General features: G+C 37.5%; 2 protein-coding genes across 33 annotated transcripts in view; one reads left to right on the top strand and one right to left on the bottom strand.

The window, feature by feature from the left end:
- The window catches only part of LOC106087979 (microtubule-actin cross-linking factor 1), a 332047-nt gene that overhangs the window by 160907 nt on the left and 144822 nt on the right, over positions 1–26318 (top strand). For 23 of the 32 annotated variants that reach the window (XM_059368766.1, XM_059368741.1, XM_059368773.1 and 20 more), the window contains exons 3-6: positions 14341–14402; positions 15243–15305; positions 21962–22051; positions 22115–22285. In XM_059368766.1, coding sequence (XP_059224749.1) covers positions 14341–14402; positions 15243–15305; positions 21962–22051; positions 22115–22285 — 386 coding nt within the window. Of the gene's footprint in view, positions 1–14340; positions 14403–15011; positions 15026–15242; positions 15306–21961; positions 22052–22114; positions 22286–26318 lie in introns of those variants that run through there. The other 9 variants (XM_059368767.1, XM_059368780.1, XM_059368749.1 and 6 more) reach the window with 2 other exon arrangements.
- LOC131997633 (uncharacterized) lies at positions 11465–12766 on the bottom strand. The gene is made up of 2 exons (XM_059368785.1): positions 12467–12766; positions 11465–12327 (listed from the first exon to the last, which is right to left on the bottom strand). The coding sequence occupies exons 1-2, from the start codon at positions 12764–12766 to the stop codon at positions 12298–12300; spliced, it is 330 nt and encodes a 109-aa protein (XP_059224768.1). The 3' UTR covers positions 11465–12297.

The following is a 26318-nucleotide window of genomic DNA, read 5'->3' as shown; positions in this document are numbered from 1 at the left end:
TTTTGTACGGTTTTGGGTTGGGGCGTTCCACTAGATATATGACTCAAAATTTGAATATCTCAAATTTTTGGTTTCTGCACTCTAATATTTACTAAATTTTTATTCAAAACAAAAAGCACTCTTTCGATTTTAAAAGCACCTTTTTAGTACTATTTCAAATTAAGCCTTTTCCATCCCTGCTAGAGAATAAATATTGGTCTAGTAAAGGAATATTTTTTGCCGCTACCGAAACACTTTTACTATTGAAGAATTTTTGATTTTATGATGAAAGAAAGATTCATTTACCGTAGGAGTAGTTGCCAAAGGCTTTACAATAAACGTAGACACTTATGTTCAGTAATTCTACACTTATGGCGAAGATTTGATGTGTTGGAGCGAAATGTTACACAGTTACAATAAAAATAAAACTTTGCGATATAAGAGTTTTGTTCGTCATAAATTCGCTCCAAACGTTTTAGATTATTGTGTGTGACTTAACAGAATAATAGGAATTTGAGTTAGCCGGTCTGTAGGCTGTTATCACACGATGTTTAAATATGTTTTGAGATACTCTTCCATTGAATAGAGTTATCAACTTATTTCGACAATAAAAAAAATAAAAAAATTGAAAACGTATTGTATTCACTTGAACCAATTTCTTATAACATTTTATTGGTGAAATAGATTAGAAACTCTATCGGCCTTATTCACAAAACTTAATGTAGATTTCAAAAAAGGTTTATTTGACAGATTTCCTTTATAGAACTGCCAAATAATCCTATTTTAAATCTACATTCAGTTTTGTGAATAAGGCTGTTTATGTTTACCTGTTAATTTTAATGCAAAAATATACAAACAAATCTCATTTTTAATATATTTTAGCCATGTTTAATGATATAGACCTTTTTTTATAAGACTTTGTGGAACGAATTATTATTGTTATTAACTTTAATATGTGTTTAGAAATAGCAATAACAGTCATTAATTCTGTTTTTTAAAAAAAGTACTTATGGGTTCATATACTCTCTTTTTGAGAAAACATAATTTGGCCGTAAATACAATTTTCAAAAAGAAATTTTTTTGACAAATGTTGGGAGTTTGCCTTCAACAAAATTGTAAGATCTCTTTTACAAATTCATGTAATGTAATTTTTTCTGATACCTGCAATATCTTGTTATGAATTTCATTAATTGCTATTTATTCATTTATTTATTATTCAAAAGGATGAATAACTCAAACTTATTTTGCCTCATGAAAACATGTAATTTAAACTCTTCCATTATTTATTTGAATTTGATGATACACAACTGAAACTAAAAGGCATCCATTATCGAACGAACTCTTTACTTAAACGAAGAAAAAACCAAAAATGAGACTATTGAGCGTACATTTCTCTACGCTCACACTCACTGTCAAATAGAAAAGGCATGAGATTTACGAAGCAAACGAATATTGTTTTCGCGTAACAAAGTTTATTTTGCTGTAAATCAAACATTTTTAGCTAAAAAGCTCTTTAAATGTCGCATAATGGAGCCATCCTTTTTCCATAGGCAAAGTTCCTAAAAGTATACAATAAACGAAGTGGCTTTTGCATCTAATAGTGGCAAATGTAAGACCAACGTTCAACAGTGAGGGGAAATGTTACACAGTTACTATTAAAATAGTACTGCGAAAAAGATTTGTTTATAGCAAAGATATTCTAAACGAACATGCTCATGAACATTCCACTAAGAAACAGGGGCAAAATTCTCACACATCAATGAGTGCATTCCGATTCAAGTTTAAGCTCAATGATAAGAGGCCTCCTTTTTATAGCCGAGTCCGAACGGCGTGCCGCAGTGCGACACCGTTTTGGAGAGAAGTTTTACATGGCATAGTACCTCACAAATGTTGGCAACATTAGGAAGGGAAAACCACCGCTGAAAATTTTTTCTGATGGTCTCGCCAGGATTCGAACCCAGACGTTTAGTTTCATAGGCGGACATGCTAACCTGTGCGCTACGGTGGCCTTTGCGTATACTTATTTTATAGAATTCCTCTTATTACTTTATAGAGTTTTACTTCTTATTTCTGAAATGACTGCTACATAAGGTTATGTTCCGAAATAAATTCGTTTGGAGGGTGCATGAAATTCAGCTCAGCCAAGCTTGATGCTAACACAAAATTTACTTCTTATAAAACGAAATCCTTTGGTTTTGATAATTGGGTCACAAATGTCCCATTAGTCATTGCAAAAATGCTTATCAAATTCCCAATTTAAGCTCGTTTGTTTGCAAAAACCAACTAAGAGCAAAAAAAAAAAATAAACCAAAGCCAATATCTCAAAATGTCGTACCGATAATTTGCTGAAACCTTTACTATGTGGTTTAAATCAACTGACGCATAGCAATTCTTGTATTTACAATCGACAGCACACATGCATTCACTTCCTTTAGATCTTTTGATAAAATGGTGAACAACTGATATGATTTACTTCTAAGTAATGAAGATTTTGTTAACACCCTAACCCACGAACATTCGTTAAAGGAACAACAAAGGAGCTTCTTACATTGCAATAATTGCAGTCCGATTCAAGTTTTTTAAAAGGGCAACTCTTTCTTGTATCCTAGTCCGAACGGAGTGTTGCTTAGAGACAATTTTTTTTGTAGAGAAGTTTAATATGGTTGACTTTCCTTTCTTTGATAGTAAATGGGAACAGTGAGCCAGCCATATTCGACATCCTTGCCGAATTTGGCCTATATGGTTAGGTTAGGTTGAAAAAAGGGTGCGTTCTAAATACTAAAAAGTAACGTCGAAAAAGAAAATTTAAAGTTAGGAATTCCGAGATCCTTAAAAAATCCTTAATTGTTTTCCATACGCCAACCCTAAGTTGGTTCTTGCCTGGTATTGCGTCCCCACCTAAGTACCGGTGTCTTTTAACCGCGAACGGCGGGCAGTGACATAGGAAATACTCCAACGTCTCATCATCTTCTCCACATGCCCTACACATGCTATCACTTGCCGCACCGATTTTGCATAAGTGAGCTCGTAGTCCTTTGTGTACCGTTTTAACACCAAAAGCTATACTGACCTCCTTCTTACTTCATTTCAGTATAAGGCTCGTTCACTCACGATCCGGATCGCCCCATAGGATTTTCGCCGTTATACCGACTGTCGTCCACACTCTTAACTCGGACTGCGTTGACCCGAAAGGTTTCGGGTTAACCAAGTTTACTGACGGCAGTTCTCTGGCCTTCACTGCCAAATCTTCTGCCCTTTAATTCCCCCTTACTCCGTTATGACCACGCAACCAAACGATGCGGATTATGCCATCCTCAGAGAAGGCGTTAATCTCCTTGTTACACTGCAAGACTGTTCGTAACCTTACCCTCCTGGTTGTTATTGCCCTTATGGCCATTTTACTATCCGTGAAGATGTATACACTCGACGTCCTCGCGTTAACACCTCACTACCTCATGCATTCCGTGATCGATGCAGGATCTTATTATGGTCTAAAACAGATTCCAGTCCCTGGGTTCTTAGACCCCCAGGCCCACGCTGTCCTCTGGCTTTGATCCATCCGTGTAACATGATCTTCCAGATGATAATACTAGGGTTCCATCAGTCTAAGATTGCGCCGCTGGCAGCCGTACCTCGCACTCGACCTCAAGTGTCGTCTCAGGTATCCGATCGGAAACCTTTTCCCTTCCTTCCAGGTTTTCCATCATCGCCTAGATTATACCGCGATGGTATGGTATAGAATAGTCTTCAGTGCCTTAGTGGTGGTGGTCCTCATCGCTCCGCCTTTTCAGTAAGCTCAAACGTAGTTTCCTATCCAAGATCTTTACTAAGTATTTCATCTTATCAGATATGGAAATCGTTTTATCGAGGAAACGTGGTGCGTCAAATTGGCCCTCCTTCGTCGTCCTCGTGAGCAGGCATATGGAGGAGTTTGGCCCATATAGTTTGATATTTTGATATAGCTGCCTTAAAACTCCGTTTACACTGCTCTTAAAATACGGATTTAATGGCTCGATCATCTGTTTTCCCTTTGTAAAATCATCTGACGAGAGCTTTAAATCCGGATTTAATGACACTTCCACTCATTAAATCCGGGTTAAAGCTCTCGTCAGCTGATTTTATTAAGGGAAAACAGATGATCGAGCCATTATATCCGTATTTAAAGAGCAGTGTAAATTGGGTATAAGGATCGTTCTCCCGATTTAAGGTTTTAAGCCGCAAACAATTAAACCATCAATTGGCATTTGCTTACTTAGTTTTCGGCATAGCAAGCATCGCCATTAATATAAACCAAATTTATTTGCTATAGAGCAGAAAATGTATGGTAAACCGTAACAAAAAAATGAGGAACGCTGGACATGGGAGTATACAGAATATTGAGTTGAAACAAGATTCAAAATGGGAGGATAAGAATTTTACATATTTCGAGAAGAATTGCTTTCAGTAGTTGTTCAAGCATACAAATTGAGAGATAAGTTTATAATATCAGCATATGGATTGATTCAGCCCATACTTGGCTTGGATTTTAGAGGTTATAGCAGAAATCTTCATGCAAAGTTTTAGCCAAATCGAAAAATAATTGCGCCATCTAGGTGTTCAAGATGTATAATCGGAAGATCGATTTATATGGGAGCAGGTTGTGAACCAATTTTAAACATACTTGTCGGGGATGTTGGCGGCCATAGGAGAAGTCAGTGTGCAATTTTCGTGAATTCCAACAATAATTGCACCCTGTAGGGATTAAGAAATTAACTCGGTTTATATGAGAGCCTTATCTAAAAATCGAAACATAAGCAGGCTGCAAAGTAGGCATGTCCGTCGTTGACGCTGAACGCCTGGAGTCGAATCCTAGCGAGAACATCAGATAAAAATTTCAGGGGTGCACTATGCTTCCAATCACCCATTTATTTGAACAAAATTAAAAATGGAATTTTGACATATTTTTTGATTTATTCCAATAGAAAACACATCCAAAAGAAGAAAACAACAGTTTTTATTAAACATGATAGCAAAATTTCAGTTGGGGATAGGTCAAATTTGAATAGTTCATATAATAAAGCTATCAGTTGCCATCTTACCGCCGTTTAAGAGAAATGAGCGTATTTTTTAAAAAAAATATTTTTTTTTAGAAAATGCAAATAAAAATGGTTTGAAACAAAAAAAAGTACAAAAAAACAAAGAAATTTTATACTCGACCTTTCAACTTGTTAAAATATGTTCCATGAATAAGACATAGTCATGTAATATTTTGGAATGACTTATCCACGACGGTAACATAAAATAGTCAGCTGTTGGCAACACTGTCTTTTTGATATTTAACTACTGATTTTGTGGTCATTGGATTTTTAGTTATGTACGTTATTTCAAACTTGTTAGATTTACAATTGTTACCCATATATGTAGTAAGCCTTTTGTACCTGCAATGATATGCGTTTTCAGCAATAATGTTTTGATGTTGTTTTAATAAAGCGTTAACAATTTCCACTGAAAAAAACAAAAAAAAAAACATATCTTATCAACTGTTTGTAATCGTTCATACACTTTGGACATAAATAAATCATTTATAGATAGAGAATTTGAAGTTCGCTCCTAGACTGGTTGGTGGCGCTTGTGAATATAGATAAATAAGGGATATCGTCTAAAGGTTATTCGTCTATGACCCCATAAAGTCTATATATATTCTCGATCAGCTCAAAAATCTAAGACGATCTAGCCATGTCTGTCCGTCTGTCTATTGAAATCACGCTACAGTCTTTAAAAATAGAGATATTGAGCTGAAACTTTGCATATTTTTTTTTTCCATAAGCAAAAGATGATCTCGATTTAAGGTTTTGGGCCCATAGAAGGCGCATTTATTGCCCGATTTCGCCGAAATTTAGGACAGTAAGTTGCGCTAGGTTCTTCGACAACTTTCTGCAATTTAGGCCAGATCGGTCCAGATTTGGATATAGCTGCCATATAGATCGATCTCTCGATTTAAGGTCTTGGGGCCCATAGAAGACGCATTAATTGTCCGATTTCACCGAAACTTGGGACAGTGGGTTGCGTAAGGTTCTTCGAGAACCTTCTGCAATTTGGCCCAGATCGGTCCAGATTTGGATATAGCGGCTATATAGACCGATCTCTCGATTAAAGGTTTTAGGTCCATGAAAGTCACATCTTTGATTTGGTCCAGATCGGTCCAAATTTGGATATAGCTGCCATATAGACCGATCTCTCGATTTAAGGTTTTGGGCCCATAAAGGGCACATTTATTGTTCGATTTCGCCGAAGTTTGGGACAGTGGGTTGTGTTAGGCCCTTCGACATCCTTCTACAATTTGGCTCAGATCGTTTCAGATTTGAATATAGCTGCCATATAGACCGATCTCTCGGATTAAAGCCTTGGCGCCATAAAATGCACATTTACAATCCGATTTCGCTGAAAGTTGGGACAACGAGTTGTGTTGGGGCCTTCGATATCCTTCTTTAATTTGGCCCAGATCGGTCCAAATTTGGATATAGCTGCCATATAGACTGATTTCTCGATTTAAAGTCTTGGCCCCATAAAAGGCAAATTCATAATCCGATTTCGCTGAAATTTAACACAGTGACTTATGTTAGGCGTGTCGTGGCTGGTTTTCCCTTTCTAATGCTGGCAAAAAAAAGGTGTCGCACTGCGGTACGCCGTTCGGACTATAAAAAGGAGGCCCCTTATCATTGAGCTTAAAACTTGAATCGGACAATAGTGGGTTGAGACCAGAGTTACCGTTGTGCGACTAAAGTATGAAATTCCGGCCCTTTTTGAAGCGATTGACTCGGGTACGACTTCTCTAAATTTACACAAACTTACAGTTTTTGCCAAATTGTGCGACTTTTCCCAAGGTTAGGTTAGGTTGAAATCCGCCCCATGCCACTATCCCAATCTAAATACCGGTGTGTGTTAGCCGCGAAAATATGACTTCCCAAAGTTGTGGGACTTTTTGTAGAATCAATGAGAGTGCGTAAGTGTAACCGGGCGACGAGCTAATTCAGCTAAATCGGATAAGAATTGCGAATATGGCAGCTATATCAGGTTATGGACCGATCTAAATCATATTTGGTTGACCGATCTAAACCATATACAGTTGTTGGAAGTCATAACAAAACACGTCATGCAAAATTTTAGCTAAATCGGATAAGAACTGCGCCCTCTAGAGGCTCAAGAAATAAAGATCCAAGATCGGTTTATATGGCAGCTATATCAGGTTATGGGCCTATTTGAACCATATTCAGAACAGTTGTTGGAAGTCATAACAAAATATGCCATGCAAAATTTCAGTTAAGTAGGATAAGAATTCCGCGCTCTAATGTTTTAAGAAGTCAAGATCCCAGATCGGTTTATATGACAGCTATATCAGGTTATGGACCGATCTAAACCATATTTGGACAGTTGTTGAAAGGTATAACAAAACTCGTCATGCAAAATTTCAGCTACATCCGATAAGAATTGCGCCCTCAAGAAGAGAAGATCCAAGATCGGTTTATATGGCTTACTTACTTTAATTGGCTATGACAAAATATTTGTTCCACTAGCCGAACGTAGAATAGCGTTCCAAGCGCCTCGATCTTCTGCGCTCTTTCTAAAATCTCTGATACCAAGTTTCGAGGTGTCTCCCACCACTTGATCTTTCCATCGGGCTTTTGGTCTTCCCGGTTTGCGTGTACCAACGTGTTGGCCTTCTTCTTTATTCATTCTGACAACATGACCTAGCTAACGCAGCTGTTGTATTTTGATGCGTGTAACTATGCTATCGTCATCATACGGCTCATACAGTTCGTGGTTCATACATTGCCTACATTCTCCATTAACGCAAACTGGTCCATATATTTTACGAAGAATCTTTCTCTCAAATACTCTAAGCACTGCCTCATCTGCTTTCACAAGTACACAAGTACCCAAGTGTCCATCGTTATCACGGGAAGCTTAGCTGAAAGCAACCGGGCGCGTCCACTGGTTGCGGATGGTGGAAAGCTGCGTTTGTATGCGGAGTAGCTGCAAATGCGGCCGCGGGCAGTCAGCGATTTTCGAGAGGAGAGTCTCAGTGAGGAGTCAGGTGGCGATTGGCTCTTAATTAAATACTGAGTGCGAATGATACTCGAGATGACAAGGCGAGTTATTGGCGCCTTCAAATAACCAATGGCCAACATCAGCGTCTTTTCCCAGGTTAGGGCCGGCTGGAGGCGAGCATCGGAGCAAACGGCTCGCCACAACGAGTGAACATGTGCAATCCCACAGAACTCAAGCGATTGGGGAGCTGGGCCATTAACCCACCCCCGGAAAACTATGAGAACTACTATGAGAAACAAAGGAATAGTAAAAACGGTTTATATGGCAGCTATAGCAAAACATGAACCGATATAGCCCATTTACAATCCCAACTTCACCTACACTAATAAGAAGTATTCGTGCAAAATTTCAAGCGGCTAGCATTACTCCTTCGAAAGTTAGCGTGCTTTCGACCGACAGACAGACGGACGGACGGACATGGCTAGATTGATTTAAACTGTCATGACGATCAAGAATATTATTTTATTATTATTTATTTATTAATAGATTTTTGAGTACACAATGATAGAGGTTTGAAATTCAGTGTTGTTGTAAATCTATAAAGCTGGCATAGCAAGAATGCTGTTAGCCATATAATTCATTGATATTACCAAAGGTTGGCTGATTATAGTATGTTAATCTATGTTATATAAAGTTGTTTACATATTGGAGACTATAAAAAAGAGAAAGTGCTATTTTAAAAGTTAAATTCATTTTGTATAAAGTTTCTATATTTAATACAATTTTCTAAATATTTGTATAGAGATAAAAAATTCGTGCCATTCAATATGCTTATTACTTCGTTTACATTAAGTGTGGGCTTATTAAAGTAAATAATTCTGAGATTTGTGTATATTGGGCACGAGCCGATAAAGTGGAAGGTGTTCTCGGTTTCGTCTGTGTTACAAATTGAGCAAACGCCATCGGTATTGTCTCTGAAAGATCTAGCATTTAAATTAAGTAACCCGCCTCTAGCCTTTACAATGATACTTGTAGCACGTGAAGATAAGTTCGCAGTGAGTTCCGGTATCCTGGTGTATTCAAGCTGTGGGTAAAGGTCATGGAACTGTGAGCCTTTTGCCCTAACCTCAAAATCTAATCTCTCCTTTGATTTAAGTAGTTCTATAACTTCTTTCCAGTACGAGGGTAAATGTGTCGCGTTGTAGTGCAAAGAAAATTGCAGAGATTGGCATATATTGGACCATTCTTCTGCCCAAGACATATTCAGTTCTATGATCTTCAGCGCAAGAATACGTGGTAATCGTCGACAGTCTAGTTGGAGTACTCTGTCAATGTAGCAAAAATGTGTCTTCAATGTAGAACAGAAAAGTGAATTGAATCCAGTTTCCAGATATAACATGTAGTTAGGCGTATTGTTAGGCAGATATAACATTTTCTTAATAAAGAATCTAAACAATTTCTCCACGTCCTCATATCTTACACATCCCCAAATTTCTGCGGCATAACACATTATAGACTTTGAACACGATTCAAAAATTTTAAGTTTATTAGCCTTCGATATTTTTGGGTGATTAATATATCTTGACCAAGTAGAATTTATCGCCATTTTAGACGCAGTGAGCTTGTTCTGAAGATGTTTTCTAAAAGATAAGTTGTAACTTAATTCGACACCAAGGTAAGTGTAACTATTCACAATTTCGATATTCTGATTCCCAAACCGCCAATTCAAGTTTCTAGCGACTCTTGTGCCCTTCCGGAAAATAAGTATCTTAGATTTGGCAAGGTTTACCTTCAGACTCCATGTCAAACAATACTCCTCAAGAACGTTAATCATATCTTGTAACCCTTCTGCAGTTTCAGACAGAATGACAATGTCGTCTGCATACAAAAGAACTTTAATGTTAGTATCTGCTACGTTCACACCTCCTGGTAAAGAATCGGGTAAGTCATTAACATATAAAGAGAACAGTACTGGGCTGAGTGTACAACCCTGCTTCACTCCTGTTTCCACCGAAAAGTAATCTGAGAATGCATTTCCGTCCCAGATTTTACTCGTAGTATTTTCATACAATAGTTGCAATATCCGCACAATCTTCGTAGAGAGTCCATAGCTTGACAATTTATAAAATAAGCTGTTTCTGGGGATCAGATCGAAAGCAGATGAGAAATCTACAAAGAAAGCGTAGGTAGCCTTGTTCTTCAAATTATTCAAATTAACAATGTTAACCAGATTGAATATATTGTCAAGCGTGGAGTACTCCTTTCTGAACCCAGACTGGAACTCATTTAGAATGTCATTTCTTTCTATCCAAGCAGATATCCGATTCAAAAGCAAAGAGTTAAAGATCTTACAGTTAGTGTTTAGAAGTGAAAGTCCCCTATAATTAGCCGCAATGTTAACGTCACCTTTTTTAAACAACGGTATCAAGGTAGATTCTCTGAAAGATAACGGAATCCTTTCATTAAGGAATATAGTGTTGAAGACAGCCAATATTTCTTCTAGAAAATTGCGAGGAGCGTATTTATAGAACTCATAAGGGATTCCATCCAGCCCTGGAGACTTATTTCTTCTAAGCCCTTTAATAACAAAGAATAGTTCACACAGTTCAAAGGGAGAGTCAAGGAATGGGTCGACGTAATAAGGCAAACACCAGTGTATGTTCTCGGATTCCTTTCGGTTAAGTAGTAATGCCTTAAAATGTACCATGTAATCATCAGCATTAAGATTTCCTTTTGAATTTTGTGATCTATTCTTCAATGAATTCGACAAGTTCCACCAATCCTTGCTACTCGTTACTCTGTCCAGTCTTCTGAGGTTCTCATTATAATATTCCAATTTCTTCCTACTACATAGTCTTTGAAACTTGGTTCTCGATGAATAATATCTTTTCTTATTAACATCAGTATGGAGAGCCCTAAACGCTTTAAGGTTCCTGCGCATTACTGAACGCAAACGGAAGCATGTCCAATCAAACCACGGCTGTTTAGGCTCAAAAAATTTCCTGTTTGTGTTTTTGACATGTGCCTGTCTAATCTTTTGCGTTATACCGCAGATCATGTCGTCCACAGACATATCTGCACGGTAGTATCCATTCACTGGGGTGTTACCCAGATTTAACCCGTATTGAGTCATATTTCTATCGCTCCAATAAAGTCTTCTAGTATCATTCTGTTTAGTCACATTGCTAGAATGCTTTGGGATTTTAAGCTGGAGACAGATGGGCATGTGGTCTGAAAACGGCTTAGCAAGTATTGCAAAATTCTCAATATATTGCAACAAATCAGATGAGCAAATGCAGTAATCTATCAATGAGCTTCCCATTACACCAAAGAAACTAAGTTTTCCATCCAAATCACCTAAAGTCCTTCCATTTACCACAATACCACCTATGTCCTCAATCATATTCAAAAGCCGTCTCCCTTGTGTATTTATATTCTTATTTTTAGAGCACCTAATTACATTTATATGAGGTTGGTCCCTGATTATATTTTCGTCCAGGACTTGTTGTTCACCTATTCTTGCATTTAGATCTCCCATAATACAGAAGCTGGTTGGATTTAGACTGCTCAAAAATGATACAAACTTATCTGCATCGTTCTTCCAGCTCGTACTATTCAGATAGGTCGGGATAAGTTGGAATAAATTTCCGTCAATATTCACAGATAGCATTGTATGGCTATTGCATTCGGTAAAGTTTAGCTTGTATTTCTTTTTCATTTCTCTTTTGTAACCGAATAGGCAACCTCCACTAGCACGACCCGATTTATGTATTTTAATTGCTTCAACCCAGTGTAGACAATAATTTTGAAAAAATGATGAGAAATAAGTTTGTTTATTAGCAACAACATGGGTTTCAAACAAAAAGAAAATATCAAACTTATTTAAAAAGGTTATAAAGTTTCCAAAATTTAGCGATTTTTCAAGGTTACAAACGTTATAAGCTATTATATGGCACGAATCAGCTAGCTATTGTACATAAGGATTGTTATCGTTTTTATTTAATACTACGTTTTCGTTGCAAACAACCTCACAACTAAAACCGCATTCAGCTAATATATCTTCTAGAAATTTTACATCGTTTGTAGCGGAAGAACGTATCTTTCCATTGAACCAAGTAAAGCGTTTATCGTTGATGTAGATACAAAATTCACCAAGCCGTACTTTTACATCTTTTTTATGCTTAGATATTACTTTGCTAACTTGCCTGAGATTGTATCTAATAGACTGTTCAGCTGCAGTGTAATCCTTCTGAATAAAAATTGCTTGTCCCTTAAGGTTACTTCTAGCATTTAAAACCCTTTGGACTTCGCTGGCGGTACCTAGTGTAAACACAAAAGATTTTCCAGAGGATAGCATTTTGGTGTATGTGACGGTAACATCTACATTCAACACGTCTTTACAGATGTCGGCGAGCTTCTTTTTTGCGGCCGGGATATTATTACAGGATAGTCCACTCACCATGATATTTGTGGTTCTCGATTTCTGGTCAACTAGTTCTAGACGGTTTGTTAATTTCTTTATGTCTTCCTTTAATTTAGAATTCTCATGTTTTAATTCTTCAATTTCATGTTTGATATCCGTCAGATCTTCTTTCTTTGCTACACCCTTCAATTTGTCGTCCAGGACTTCGCATAGTTTGCTCCATGTAAACACGTCTTGTTGACTGCTTACACTCATATTTAGGGACGGCGCGTATTTTTTTGGTGTATGTTCTTTATGATCAGGTGATGTCGATAAAAGAGTGCGCTTGCTGCTCATTTAGTATTGCAGTGCACCCTGTGTTTTTCGATAACGATTATTTCTTTTACCAGCTGTATGATGATTATCGATTTGTCCGGCAGTTATAGGTTTGATAGAGCAGTCCAGCTGTTGTTTGTATTTTACTCCTTGTGTTAGTGAAAAATGTGGGCGCCTTCCAGTGATTTAGAAATAGTTTTGCAAATAAGATGAAAAATAAATGCAAAATTGCGTAGAACTATTCTTCAATAAGGACCAATTTCGTCATCGATGAAACAGCCAAGGTTGTATTATAGTTTGAAGCGCCTATAGTGATGTGTATGAACGTATAGCTTGACTTTGCAGCAAAACAATCAGGAGCGGCCAAAAAACACAACCGTATGCCAAGAACAACTACTCTGGTCCATGACGATCAAGAATATACTTTATGGGGTCTTTGATGAAAGTTTCGAGGTGTTACAAACAAAATGACGAAATTAGTATACCCCCATCCTATGTTGGAGGGTATAAAAATGAGCTTTCCAAAATTATTTGGGAGAATCTAGATCTGAATAGGTTAAGCGATTTGCTGTCACTGGCTGGAACAGACGTCCGAAGCATTGTGTCCATCATGACAGTTCACGTACTGATCGTTAAACATGCTTACTGATTGAAGGCTTCAAGTAACGATTTTTGCAAAGGCTGTGAGGACGTCGAGAAAGAAGAGACCCCTATCGCACTGGCAGTCAGAAGGAGTTCAACTTTAATTTCTCATTTCATTTCTTTGAGAACTTGTCTGAATTAGCGAATGTGAATATTCGCAAGTTGTTGTACTTTTTAAAGCGATCTGGATGATTCAATGGTAGGAACTACCACTAAAACCTCTAAGTGAGTCTAATATTAGACTGTCCCCTAAACCTAACCTAACCAGTCATGCATTTCGTTGGTGTTGTTATTCCTATTAAAGTAGGGAAAAGCTTCTTTCCAAGCGGCACAGCGCAAATATTTTTAAAAATTTTACATGTTAGCCGCTCTTAGTTATTCATGAATCTCTTGCAAACAAACAACCACAAAATATTTCCATTGACTTTGTCATTTGTAGTCGAATATAACTCACATATGCAACTTTGATCTTTGAAAACATATTTAATGACAGTATTTAAACTTCAGCTTTTCAAGGTCAATTGAAATTATGTCATTTAAACTATTTTTTTTTATAAAAAAAAAATCAAACATTTATTTCGTTAATATAATAAACACGAAATTCATTTATTTCAATTTGCGGCATGATCCCCAAAATAACTAAAAAAATAAGACTTGATTAATTTATGACCCTTTAAAAATTGTGCTCTTGTGTCCCCATCAGAACACAACTGAAAATGAAGATTTATTTGTCAATTCGAAGCAACAGGTGAAAAGGGGGAGGGTTCTCGACTACCATATGAAGAAAACAATTGCTGCATGTCAATGCTTAGTTTTTCTAATTGAGTTTTTTTTTTGTTTGTTTGAATGATATTTGCTATGGTTTTTTGTATGTTTGGTATTAATAGAAATTTATTCAAATCAACAAATTTGTTAAATGATTTTTCTTCTCTTTTTATTCTCTTTGACTCTAGATGAACGCGATGCCATTCAAAAGAAGACATTCACAAAATGGGTCAACAAACATCTGAAAAAGGTAAAGTACATCATTTTGAATTCTTAAACACAATTCCCTTACAAACATCAAACCACAAAGCCAAGCTGGTGATGAATGAAATGGCGAAGCTGGGCAGCCATCGCATTAACATTATTCAGATAGTGCGTCCGTTCGAAGAACCGTTAATGTTATTATGATGATTACTGCTGGCCCCCATCATCATCATCAGCATCAGCATCATCATCTTCATCACGTGTTTGTCGATCTATCGAAGACCACACTCAAACATCGCCCTACGTCGAAAGACCAAAGAAAAAAATGAAACAATTGAAAAATTTCTTCTTCATTTGCGGATGAAGTGAGAAATTATTGCGAGTTTAGGGCGTCCGTTGGTACGGCAATACTTTCACTGATCTATGGCCATATGAAAAGAGTGTTCATGCCATTGGACAGTTTGTTTCCTTTAAAAGCCACACAGAAACGGAACGTAAAAACTACTTTTACTCGAAACTAACAAACAGTTTTTGCTTCGTTCGCTTACTGAGCCATACCAAGCTTTGCACAAAGAAAGTCATGATCTTGTCTCATATTTTCTCATATTTTTTCCATTCTTTTTTTAAAATGAACATTTCATGATCATGCAGCATTGGAAATATGCCAAGGTACTACATTTTCTTTGTCTTAAACATGGATTTTTTTTCATAGAGTTTTTCTTAGGAGTATTGTTTAAAATTTACATAGATATTGGTTTAATTTTAATTTTAGTTTCTAGTTCTTCTTGTTTGGTTTTTTCTTTTGTTAAGAAAATTTTATTTTAATGAACAAAATTAAAAAAAAAATATGAAAAATGAATCACAAAAATCCCTCATTAAATTCCAGACATACACAATGTTACATGTTTGTGTCTACACAAATGGGGTTCCCTGTTGTCCACTGTCTGCCGTAAGTTGTCCTTGACTGTTCCATGATGACAGCAAGCATTTTTTTTCTTCTTCATTTTAGTTAGTGTGTTTTGCTTATGTTTTTTACTTTTTTTTTAATGATTTTGTTTTATTAGATTTTTGGAATGCTAAAATAATGACCAATTTAATTTTTCTGTTTAAAAGCGCATTTAACTCACCCTCCAATAATATTTTCCCACAGTAGTTGAGTTGATTTTAAGTCTAGCATCTAATTACAAGCGTCTGCTTGTTGTAATCAAGCGCTGAAATTTAAGAGCAGAATAGAACAGACCAGAGATTAAGCAATACGGGTTGCCTTTTATATTTCGGCATTCGAGAACACAAAAACAAACATTAATCTCCGAAAATCGCTTTATTGTTTTTCCATATATTCCCAATTAAGACCTATACACTTTTGCATGCGTTTGAACCAATTGTCGAAGCACTTTTGCCACTCTGATTGAGGTATCTCCAAAACATGCTTTCTGAACGCATCAACGGCTTCTTTAGGTGTCGAAAAACGTTGACCTCTCATTTTATTTTTTACGTACGGGAATTAAAAGAAGTCTTTCAGTGCCAAGTCAGGACTAGACGGTGGATGACTCTTCAAATCGATGTTTTAAGGGCTCAAAAATGCAGTTATTTCGTATTTTTGGAGCATTTCTTTCGACCAATCGACATGGACCTTTTTTGAGCGGTTGACAAATTGTGTGGGATCCAACGCATTTCATGCAGTATTGAATGTAATGTGGTCCCACTAATGCCTAAGGTTGTCTCAATCTCACCATAGGTCACATGATGATCTTCCAATATCAGTTGGCGCACAGTATCAATGGTTTTTGGAAGAACAACTGATGTTGGAAGACCTTCACGAAATTCGTCTTGGAGTGAACTACGACCTCGGTTGAATTCACCATGCCATCCTAAATACTATTCCTTGATTGAGCTTCATCGCCAAAAATTGAATTAAGTTCATCGATGCACTGTTGTTGAGTTAATCCACATCGAAAGTTGTAAAAAAAAATCGCACGAAGTTGTTCTTGAGTCAATTCCTTTTTTAGGCGAGATAAATATTTTAAGTTACTGCAAACAGCACAAATAGCGCTCGTACGTCAAAACGTTCTGAGTACGTAGAACCTCACAAATGTCAAGCTTTGCGATAGAGCTGTCAGTTGGCAGATTGCAGCACAAGGGTTGTCCAATCCTGGAATATAAAATACTATATAACCCTTCATAGGGTTCTCAAGTATTTGCACTAAATGAGGTTTGTGTAAGTTCATGTCTTCCATACTCTATCCATATACATAGATACGGTACAAATCGTTTCAAATTTAGCAAAACAAAAACATATAAAAATATTTATTTGACGCTATGGGATATGTACGACTATTGGGTCAGACAATTTTAAGTTGATTCGTTCTTGTCTGTTCATACTTCTGTGTTTACAACTCTATAGTCTTTAACATTGAGTTGAACCTTGGTGGAAATGGTTAACAAAAGTTGTCTGTATCCTAAGTTTTGTTTGTGTTTCTATTTCGAATTGATGAGTTAGTTCCAAATCGGTGAACGTATTTTCTCCAACAAGTTTGGTTTATGAGATATAGCTTAGGGCTAAAATTTGCGATAGAATTATGCAAATAGAACTCAATCATGACAAACCATGGGATCCTTATATTATATGTCAGAAATGCTGGTTAGGTTAGGTTAGCTTTGGTTTAAGTGACAGTCTGCCATCAGACTCACTTAGACGTTTTCGTCCATTGTGATACCACAGGAATAGAAGAAAGAAAATACAATAGAACTACCCAAGTCGCGAATGTTCACATCTGCTAAATCAGACAAGTTCTCAATAAAATGAGCAATATACAGCAAATGTTCAATACTATATTCTTCCTCGACGTCAGAAGTCTTTAATTGCAACCTTCAGTCTGTCAGCATGTTTTCCGATTAGAGAGTGACCTGTTATGTCGGACACAATGGCTGAGACGTCTGCTCTGGCCAGCGACAGCAAAGCGGTAGACCTCTTCAAATCTAGATTAAGTCACATACTTTTTGAATGTTCACAAACGCTTTTTTTTGACCATCTGTCATTCGTTGCCTATGGGCCTGACCCTGAAACCTTAGCTTACATGTCGCTAGAGGCATACTCAAGATTCCAGCTCCCCTGGAATGTGTAAGGTAATTCCTAGTTTCTCTACAGTGGTCGCGTAACCTTCTCGATGTTAGTCGGTCATCTTTATGCCAAAGACTCTAGAGATCAACTGTCTCAGTACCAACATGCATATAGTAAAGGCAAGTCCACTGAAATAGCCCTTCACGACTTAGTCGCCTACATAGACAGTTCTCTCGCTGTCAAGGAATATAAGATTGTAGTATTTCTTGACATTGAAGGTGCTTTCAATAATGTCAAAACGACGTTAATCATGAAGGACTTGGAGTTTCTAGGCATCAACGCTACCGTAAGAAAGTATACAAATAACATACTTACTAAAATATGCATTAGGGCAGGCTTGGGGGTTGTAGGAACACCTCAATGAGGTATTCTGTCTTCTCTGCTTTGGAATGTAGCCATTAAAAATACATTGTTGTCTCTGGAAAAGGTAGGTATAAAAGTGATCACGTATGCAGATGACTTGTCAATTGCGGTTAGGGGAAAGTTTCCCAGCACTCTTAAAGATATACTTTAGGAGGCTCTACGTGCGACAGCAAAGTGGGCTACCGAAAGTGGTTTTTGGCGTAAATCCGTCCTAATACAGAAGTAGTTCTTTTCATGAAATTTAACTACACACAATTGTTATTGTTATTCAAAACAGCAAAAATGTTTGCTAAAACAGCAGTTTTTGTCTGCTGATATGCAGACATTACTGCTGCTTCAGCAAACATAGGGATGCTGTATTAGCAAACATTTCGGTCAGCTTCAAATATGATGCAGGTTAGTTTATATTTGGATATAACTGCGTATATAGTAGTGGAGTTCTAATGAAATAGGATTATATTTCTATCCATGGTGGAGGGGGTATTTAAAGTTAGGCACGGCCGAAATGCAATGCAAATAATCATGACCATGGGGGCGTATATGATATGGAATATGTGGGCAAAATTATCGAAAAGTAAACATACGCACCCATGCCCATTACTTTTAATAAAAAAATGTTTTTAAAGTGTTAGAGATTCTCGCCAAATCATGGATGCTACGAACTTTATGGCATCTCTTTTTTCACTTGACCATGCAATATGAGGAACCCATTGATTGTACTGATGCCGTAATTTTATACTGAAGTACTTTTGATACCCCATTTTTACGAAATCCCACATAGGTCGAAACAATCACAAAATTTTTCTTTTTCCTTCGGAAAAAAGCGAAATCGCAAATTTTGGATTTAAGCTATATCTTAAAAATCAAATCAGTGGACGAAGCTTCGTTCATGGACTCGGAAATAGCTCGACAGTTCGATTAAACATAACGGTGACCCATGCGATTTGAATGAAATAGGGTTATATTAGACCCTTCGACATGTGTGCAAAATATGCTACTCATAGTTTCAATTATTCTCAGCTTGTTAAAGGTCATATTCTCATCCGCCACCATGGGATACTCCCAATATATTTCCAAACCCCTATGTTATGTTTTTGACCGCCATGGCATTTTAAGTTAATCTAGCTCTGTCCTGTCCCTTCTATTTATAAGCAGACCAAAGTGCAAACTTGCCCATGAAAATTTCATTAAGGAACACGGCAACTTCTCACATACCAATGAATGCTTTCCAATTCAAGCTTAAGGGACCTTCAATGAGAAGGGACCTCATTTCTTTCATTTCGTGTGCATTTGCCCTAACATGACACTGGACCTTATAAAAGTCGCCAATATAAAGTGGGGATAACCGCTAAAAATTTTGTTCAGATATTCTTGCCAGGAATCGAGCAAGGCGTTCAACGCCATAGGCGGACATGCTAATCTCTGCGCTTATGTGGCGTCCTTATAAAGAAAGCAACCACGCCAAATTTTGGATCGTTCACTAAGTAGTTTCGTTTGATGACAACAGCTAATCTTACTGAAATCTTAAGCAACGAACTTTCCATTTATGCTCTTTACCGTAATATATTTGACCAGCTTATAAAGCAAGGCTTGTTAGCAAATAATTTTGTTAAATTATTTGTTTTTGTGGATCGCTATGTACCGACCGCCAATACCAATATTTTTTCATACAACACGTCTTAGAAAGCCTCTTGGAGCCGAAAAGGGGGATGTTTACAATAATGTAAAGTACAAAGGATCATGATTATCCAGCTCCTTTACTTCGATATTCACTAAAAAAAGGTTACATTGTCCGTTTGGAGGCATTTTAGTGTTTTACCAGGGTAATACGAGACCTCATACAAGTTTGATGGCTCTGAAAAGGCTTTTGCACCTTGAATGGAATGTCCTACCACATTCAATATATTCTCCATACTTGGCACCTCCGGATTATTACCTATTCCGATATCTACAGCAATTTTTGGGTGGGTGAACCTTCACCTCATATCAGGACGTCAAAACCCACTAACAGTAGTCTGGCCTCTCGTTGACCGATGGAGCTGCTGGCTTTTGATATTGCGGAAGTTATAACCGGGCACTGTGCCATGGTATCTACACATGCCACACCACGATAACGATCAGGGGCAAACATCTCACATATCAAGTTTAAGTCTCCCATTCATGTATAGGCTGAATGACAAGGGACCGCGCCGTTTGGCAGTGCAACACCTCTCTGGGGAGAAGTGTTTACATTGTACCTCACAAATGTCTCCAGCACTGGGAGGGGATAACCATCACTGAAAAATTTTCTAATGTTTACGCCAGGATTTGATTTGAACCCCTGAGTTCAGCGGCCTACGTACTCTTTTTTTATATCTCCATATTTCTTCTTTAGGTCTTGGTACTTAGACCCAAATTTTAATACCATATTCGTTTTCTGGTCTCCAATACCTTTCATTTGATACCCTTATTGTGCCCATCGGATTACTTTCGGATATGGGTGGCGATCTTTTGGGTAAGGGGGAGGGTCTCCCTCCATCCGATATCTAAAAATTATATAGCCTATGTTTCCTTTCAGACAAACGTACACAATCTACGAAAATTTTAAGAAAATCGGTTCAGCCAAGTATCATATAGTCATAAGGGGTCCAATAGCATTTTTAAGGGGTGGCGCGACCCCCTATATTTGGATCTGATTTTTTATGTCAGATTCTAAATCTACTCCCAAATACCTTGAAATGCCCCATATTGAAATGAACGTCCAATATGTCTGTTTGGGGGAGTTTTGGGGCTGGGGCGACCCGATGGGTACTTAGACTCAAATTTGTATACCATATTTGTATTCTACTCTCCAATACCTTTCATTTGATACCTATTTTGTCTCGATCGGTCCACTTTTGATTTTGGGTTGTGTTTTGGCATAAGGGGGAGGGTCCGTCCCCTTCCGATACCGAAAAATTATATGGCCTATGTTTCCTTCCAGACCAACCTACACAATATGCGAAATTTTCGAGAAAATCGGTTCTGCCGATTTTTAGTCTAAACAAACCGAGTCCCATATATCCGTGATTGGCTAATGTGCCCATTTTTGGCGTTTTTGTGGGGGTGGGGTAACCCCCTATGCAAATTTGTAAATTTTGCCCATGAACATTCCACTAAGGGTAACCCCCTATACTTTACATGAATTTGTTTGCCAGATTTGTTATCTACTCCCACATACTTTTCATTTGAAACCCATATTGTCCTTATCGGTCCACTTTTGATTTTGTGTGGTGTTTTCGGGGTAACAGTGGAGGGACCGCCCCCTTCCGTTATCAATAAATTATAAGGCCTATTCCTACTCCCTGACCATATTAGTAATCTACTCTCGAATACCTTTCATTTGAGTCCCATATTGTCATGATTGTCAAATAAACCTATATTAAGGGGTTTTGGGACTGGGACGACCCCCCAGGTACGATAAATTGTAACCGAATAATGAAAAGTCCGCCCTAAATCTCAAAAAAAAAATCGCTGCTATTCTTAAAATATCTCGAACTATTAAAGAGAGAAATTGATTTGGGATTTGTATTTCAGAGTTGTAGGCATATGGTTGCTAAGTAATTCGGATTCCGCTGCTATTTCCTTTTTTTGATAGGCTGGCTTATGTTAAAATCGATATGTGCATCTTGTGTTTTGTTTTTCTCTCTTTCCTTTCTAATATTTGCCCACTGTGCACCTGTAACAACTTATGCTTCAAAGACAATGCAAATTGAAGAGAAAAAATTACAAAATTGCTAAAAGATTTTAATTTGTGGATTTCTTTATCTACATTATTTTTTTTTTTGTTTTTTTCTGTTATATTACATTTGCATTTTTGTTTGTTATTGTTTGCGTTTTTTTTGCATGGAATTAAAAAAAAAACTTTTACTTTATTGCAACACTAAGCGTTTTTGGAGTAGCATAATTTGCAATATATTAATTATTTTTAATTTGTGTTTTTTTTTACTTTTCTTTCATTTTCTTTATGTTTGGAATGAACATTCATACTCAACTCGACATCGACTCGATGCTTCACCAACATCATCATTTGTATTCCATTCAAAAATAAAAAAAAAAAAAACCAACTGTCTAAATGATAAAACAACCGCACATTTCAACAGGCCAATAGACGTGTTGAGGATTTATTTGAAGATTTACGAGATGGACACAATTTGCTCTCTCTCTTGGAAGTGCTTTCTGGCGAACACTTGGTGAGTAGAAGGCTTTTCTAGTCCTTGGTAACAAAAATCTAATTAAACTTTTTACCTTTACAGCCGAGGGAAAAGGGAAAAATGCGCTTCCACATGTTACAAAATGCACAAATGGCCTTAGACTTTTTACGTTACAAAAAGATCAAATTGGTGAACATCAGAGCAGAGGATATTGTCGATGGCAATCCTAAATTGACACTGGGTTTGATCTGGACCATTATTTTACACTTCCAGGTAAGTCTGTTCAAAGTAGGTTTGAATGTTAATTTGTCCCAGAACGAACCCGCCTGCCATTAAACACGTCGGCTACTGGAGTTTATTATTACGTATATGTGGTTCTTGCTTCCTACGTCGGAACGGAACGGAACAAGTTTTGGTCGTTCTTGTTGTGGGACTTTCAATTTCTAATACGATTGAAAAACTGGCTGGCACTCAACGAAGGAGACACATTCACACATTTGAAGTGATGATGTTGGTGGTGGTACGAGTATTTAATGAATTTGGTATCATGAATGACATGCGTTGTCGTTGTTCCATGGCTCCAGTGCTGGGAGTAGGAGCATTTCAACACCACTTGCTGCCCACACATGAGTGATGCTGCCGCCAAACACCGAATAACAAGTAATCAAGCACAGCCAGCCAACATCCACTTTGGCAAACAGCCTCGAATTGAAACCTGCCGACTTGCCGCCCGCCTGCCTGCCTGCCTTGTTGGCTGCCTTCGACGACAAAACGTTGGATTTTTTCCATTCATCAAGCTGGGTAGGCTTGTTGATCTGCCTAAGCTGAAAATACTCAACGCATTACAAACATTGAAAACAACAACATCTCAAAAGTGCGATGGATGTTGCGAGTATCGATTGTTGTCATACAAGTAAAGCCAAATATGGATGGTAGGTGGCAGCAATAACAGCAGACATAAAGCTTTAGCATAAATTGGTTAAGCTGTGCTCTGTTGACATACATTAGTCGATCTGAACCCACTACATTCGGCAACTATTAAATGGCGTGACGAAAAGCACTTGGAGAAATCTTACATTTTGTATTTTGCAAAATACAACAACATCTGGCGTAATGAAGTTTTAAATCGGAAATCCTAATGCATAGCATTGCAAGCATGACATTTGCCCACAAACATACCATTAAGGATAGTTCTCGTTTATCAATGAATGCTGTCAACTTAAGTTTTGACTCAATGAAAATCTGACTTCTATTTCACTGATGCCAAAACTATTATTTTAGCAGTAGAATGGCTCAAATTTGAGGAGATTCGAAGAATTTTGCATTTGTCGTGATGAGTTGGAGCTGTGTAGGTACATCCTTTGTAATTGTTATCATATTTTCCCCCCTTTCTAATATAAGTTTTAAATACATTATGGCTTTGTCCGATGTTTCTTTCGGCTTGCCAATAGGAATAGTTTTCCGAGTGGTTAACACAAATTTTTACCATTTCCAACTCAACATTATGGCCCGTACTTGAAACGTTTATTGAAAGTCGTATGTGCAAAATTTTATCCAAATTGGATCCCATGACAGCCAGTTGTACGTACCGGATTGACCCGATAAAGTCCTTCATCGGCAAGGGCCTCAGTGTACAACACACTGCTACAACAACAACAACAACCACCATAAGATGGTGGTTTACTTATCTAGTCATTCCGTTTGTAACACCTCGAAATATTGATCTAGGACACCATAAAGTGTATATATTCTTGATCGTCTAGAAATTCTGATTCGAACTAGCGATGTTCGTCCGTCCGTCCTGGAAGCCGTTCGTCCGTCTGTCGAAATCGCAATAGCGGTCGAAAGCGTAGAGCTAGCCGCTTGAAATTTATAAAGATACTTTACATTGATGTAGGACGCTAAAATTGAAAATGGGCCATATCGGTTCAGATTTGGATATAGCTCCCATATAAACCGATCTCCAGATTTGACTTCTTGAGCCTCTGTAAGCCGCAATTTTCATCCGATTTGGCTGAAGTTTTGTACATGGTGTTCTGTTATGACTTCCAGAAACTATGCCAAGTACGGTATAAATGGGTCAAGAACCTGATATAGCTCCCATATAAACCGATCTCCCGATTTGACATCTTGAGCCTCTGGAAGCCTCAATTTCCATCCGTTTTGGCTGAAATTTTGCGCGTGGTATTCGGTTGTGACTCACAACAACGGAGCCAAGTACGGTCCAAATCGACGTATAACCTGATATAGCTCCCATATAAACCGATCTCCAGATTTGACTTCTTGAGCCTCGGGAAGCCGCAATTTTCATCCGATTTGGATGAAGTTTTGTACATGGTGTTCTGCTATGAATCCCATCAACTTCGCCAATTAAGGTTCAAATCGGTCAAGAACATGATATAGCTCACATATAAATCGATCTCCCGATTTGACTTCTTGAGCCCCTGAAAGCCTCAATTTTTATCCAATTTGGCTGAAGTTTTGTGTATGGTGTTATGTTATGACTCCCAACAACTGCGCCAAGTACGGTTTAAATCTGTGATCCCATATAAACCGATCTCCCGATTTAACTTATTGAGCCCTTACAAGCGGCGATTTTTATCCGATTTGGCTGAAATTTTGCATATAGTGTTCTGTTATGACTTTCAACAACTGCGGCAAGTACGGTCCAATTCGGTCTATAACAAGATATATTGGGTTGCCCAAAAAGTAATTGCGGATTTTTCATATAGTCGGCGTTGACAAATTTTTTCACAGCTTGTGACTCTGTAATTGCATTCTTTCTTCTGTCAGTTATCAGCTGTTACTTTTAGCTTGCTTTAGAAAAAAAGTGTAAAAAAAGTATATTTGATTAAATTTTATTCTAAGTTATATTAAGAATGCATTTACTTTCTTTTAAAAAATCCGCAATTACATTTTGGGCAACCCAATAGATCCCATATTTTAGCAGAACCCATAGTGGTGGGTTCCCAAGATTCGGCCCGGCCGAATTTAGCACGCTTCTACTTGTTTTTATTTTAAATTAATTCTTAAAGCCCCAATGTTCCTAATTTCACAAATGTTTGAATAAACTTTAACGTTCCCGACGATGTTGGTAAACAAAAACTTAATGTGGTTTTATCCTGATGAACCATTTCAAAACAGCAAATATTCTACTAAACGAAGAGCAAATTTTTATAATTGCTCGTATCTCTTTCATAAATTTTATAAAATAAAATCCAAATATTCGCCCTCATCTGTATATAAGACGCTTCCTTCAGCCAATACTTCAGTGGTTCTATCCTGGTGAATCGCAGTGTATTTTTGATTGTAGTTAAATTCTTAGACGATCTAGGCATGTACGTCCATGTATCCATATGTCGATCGTTATCACCCTACAGCCTTTGAAAATTAAGATATGGAGGTGAAACTTTATAATTTTTTTACCATCGACACTCTAAGTTTGAAGGTGGGATAGATTTTTACATAGCGTCCGTATTATGCTCATAGGCGTATTGACTTTGTGTTGTAAACAGATTTTATTGAGCGATCTGGCAACACATTTCTTGGATTCGATTTTCTTAACAGCTGTCATTTGATTTAAGCCATTTTCTAATGAATAAACTTTCTCATAACGAAGATTTATTGCTGATCCAAAAGAAGCAAAAAGAGGTCGTAAATTTGTTCTTTTGGCTGAAATTTATGCGAGCCAGCCGCGGCAGCTACTTGTATGAATTCATTGCCTAAAAATATGAACAAAATTATCATACACTTCACTGCAGTAAGTTTCTTAAAAAATTCACAAGTTATAATACCCTTGACTAATGCGCAAAGTTATAATTCCTTTGAAGGCAATGAAGACAATTTCTTGATCATTACAAAAACTATATGCATTTCATTATCTCTTTGAAAAGTGAACGTATAAATATAAAAAGATACCAGGCGAAAGAACTTTAACCACCCATGCCAGATAAGGCCAAATGCACCGATCATACACCAGCCTCTGCGAAAACTAAAAAGAAACCATTTTGTTATTCGAACTTCTTGAACACTATGAAATATATCCCGCACTTCAAATCAAATAAATCAGACCATAAATGCGCTTTTGGCACTCGAAGACTCGAAAGCCTTCGAGGTAACCAAGTTTATCGGCGGCATTCCTCTGACCTTCACTGCAAATTGTCTGCTCTTTCATTCCCCCTTACTCTGCTATGGCCCGGCAACCAAACAATGCAGATCGTACCATCCTCTGAAAAGACGTTAACCTCCTTCTTATTGCCCTGGTGACCAATTTACTGTCCGTAAAGACGGCCACACTCGACGACCT

This window comes from Stomoxys calcitrans, chromosome 5 (assembly GCF_963082655.1).
Source record: "Stomoxys calcitrans chromosome 5, idStoCalc2.1, whole genome shotgun sequence".
Lineage (NCBI taxonomy): Eukaryota > Metazoa > Arthropoda > Insecta > Diptera > Muscidae > Stomoxys > Stomoxys calcitrans.
This window is presented reverse-complemented; position numbering and strand designations above follow the sequence as displayed.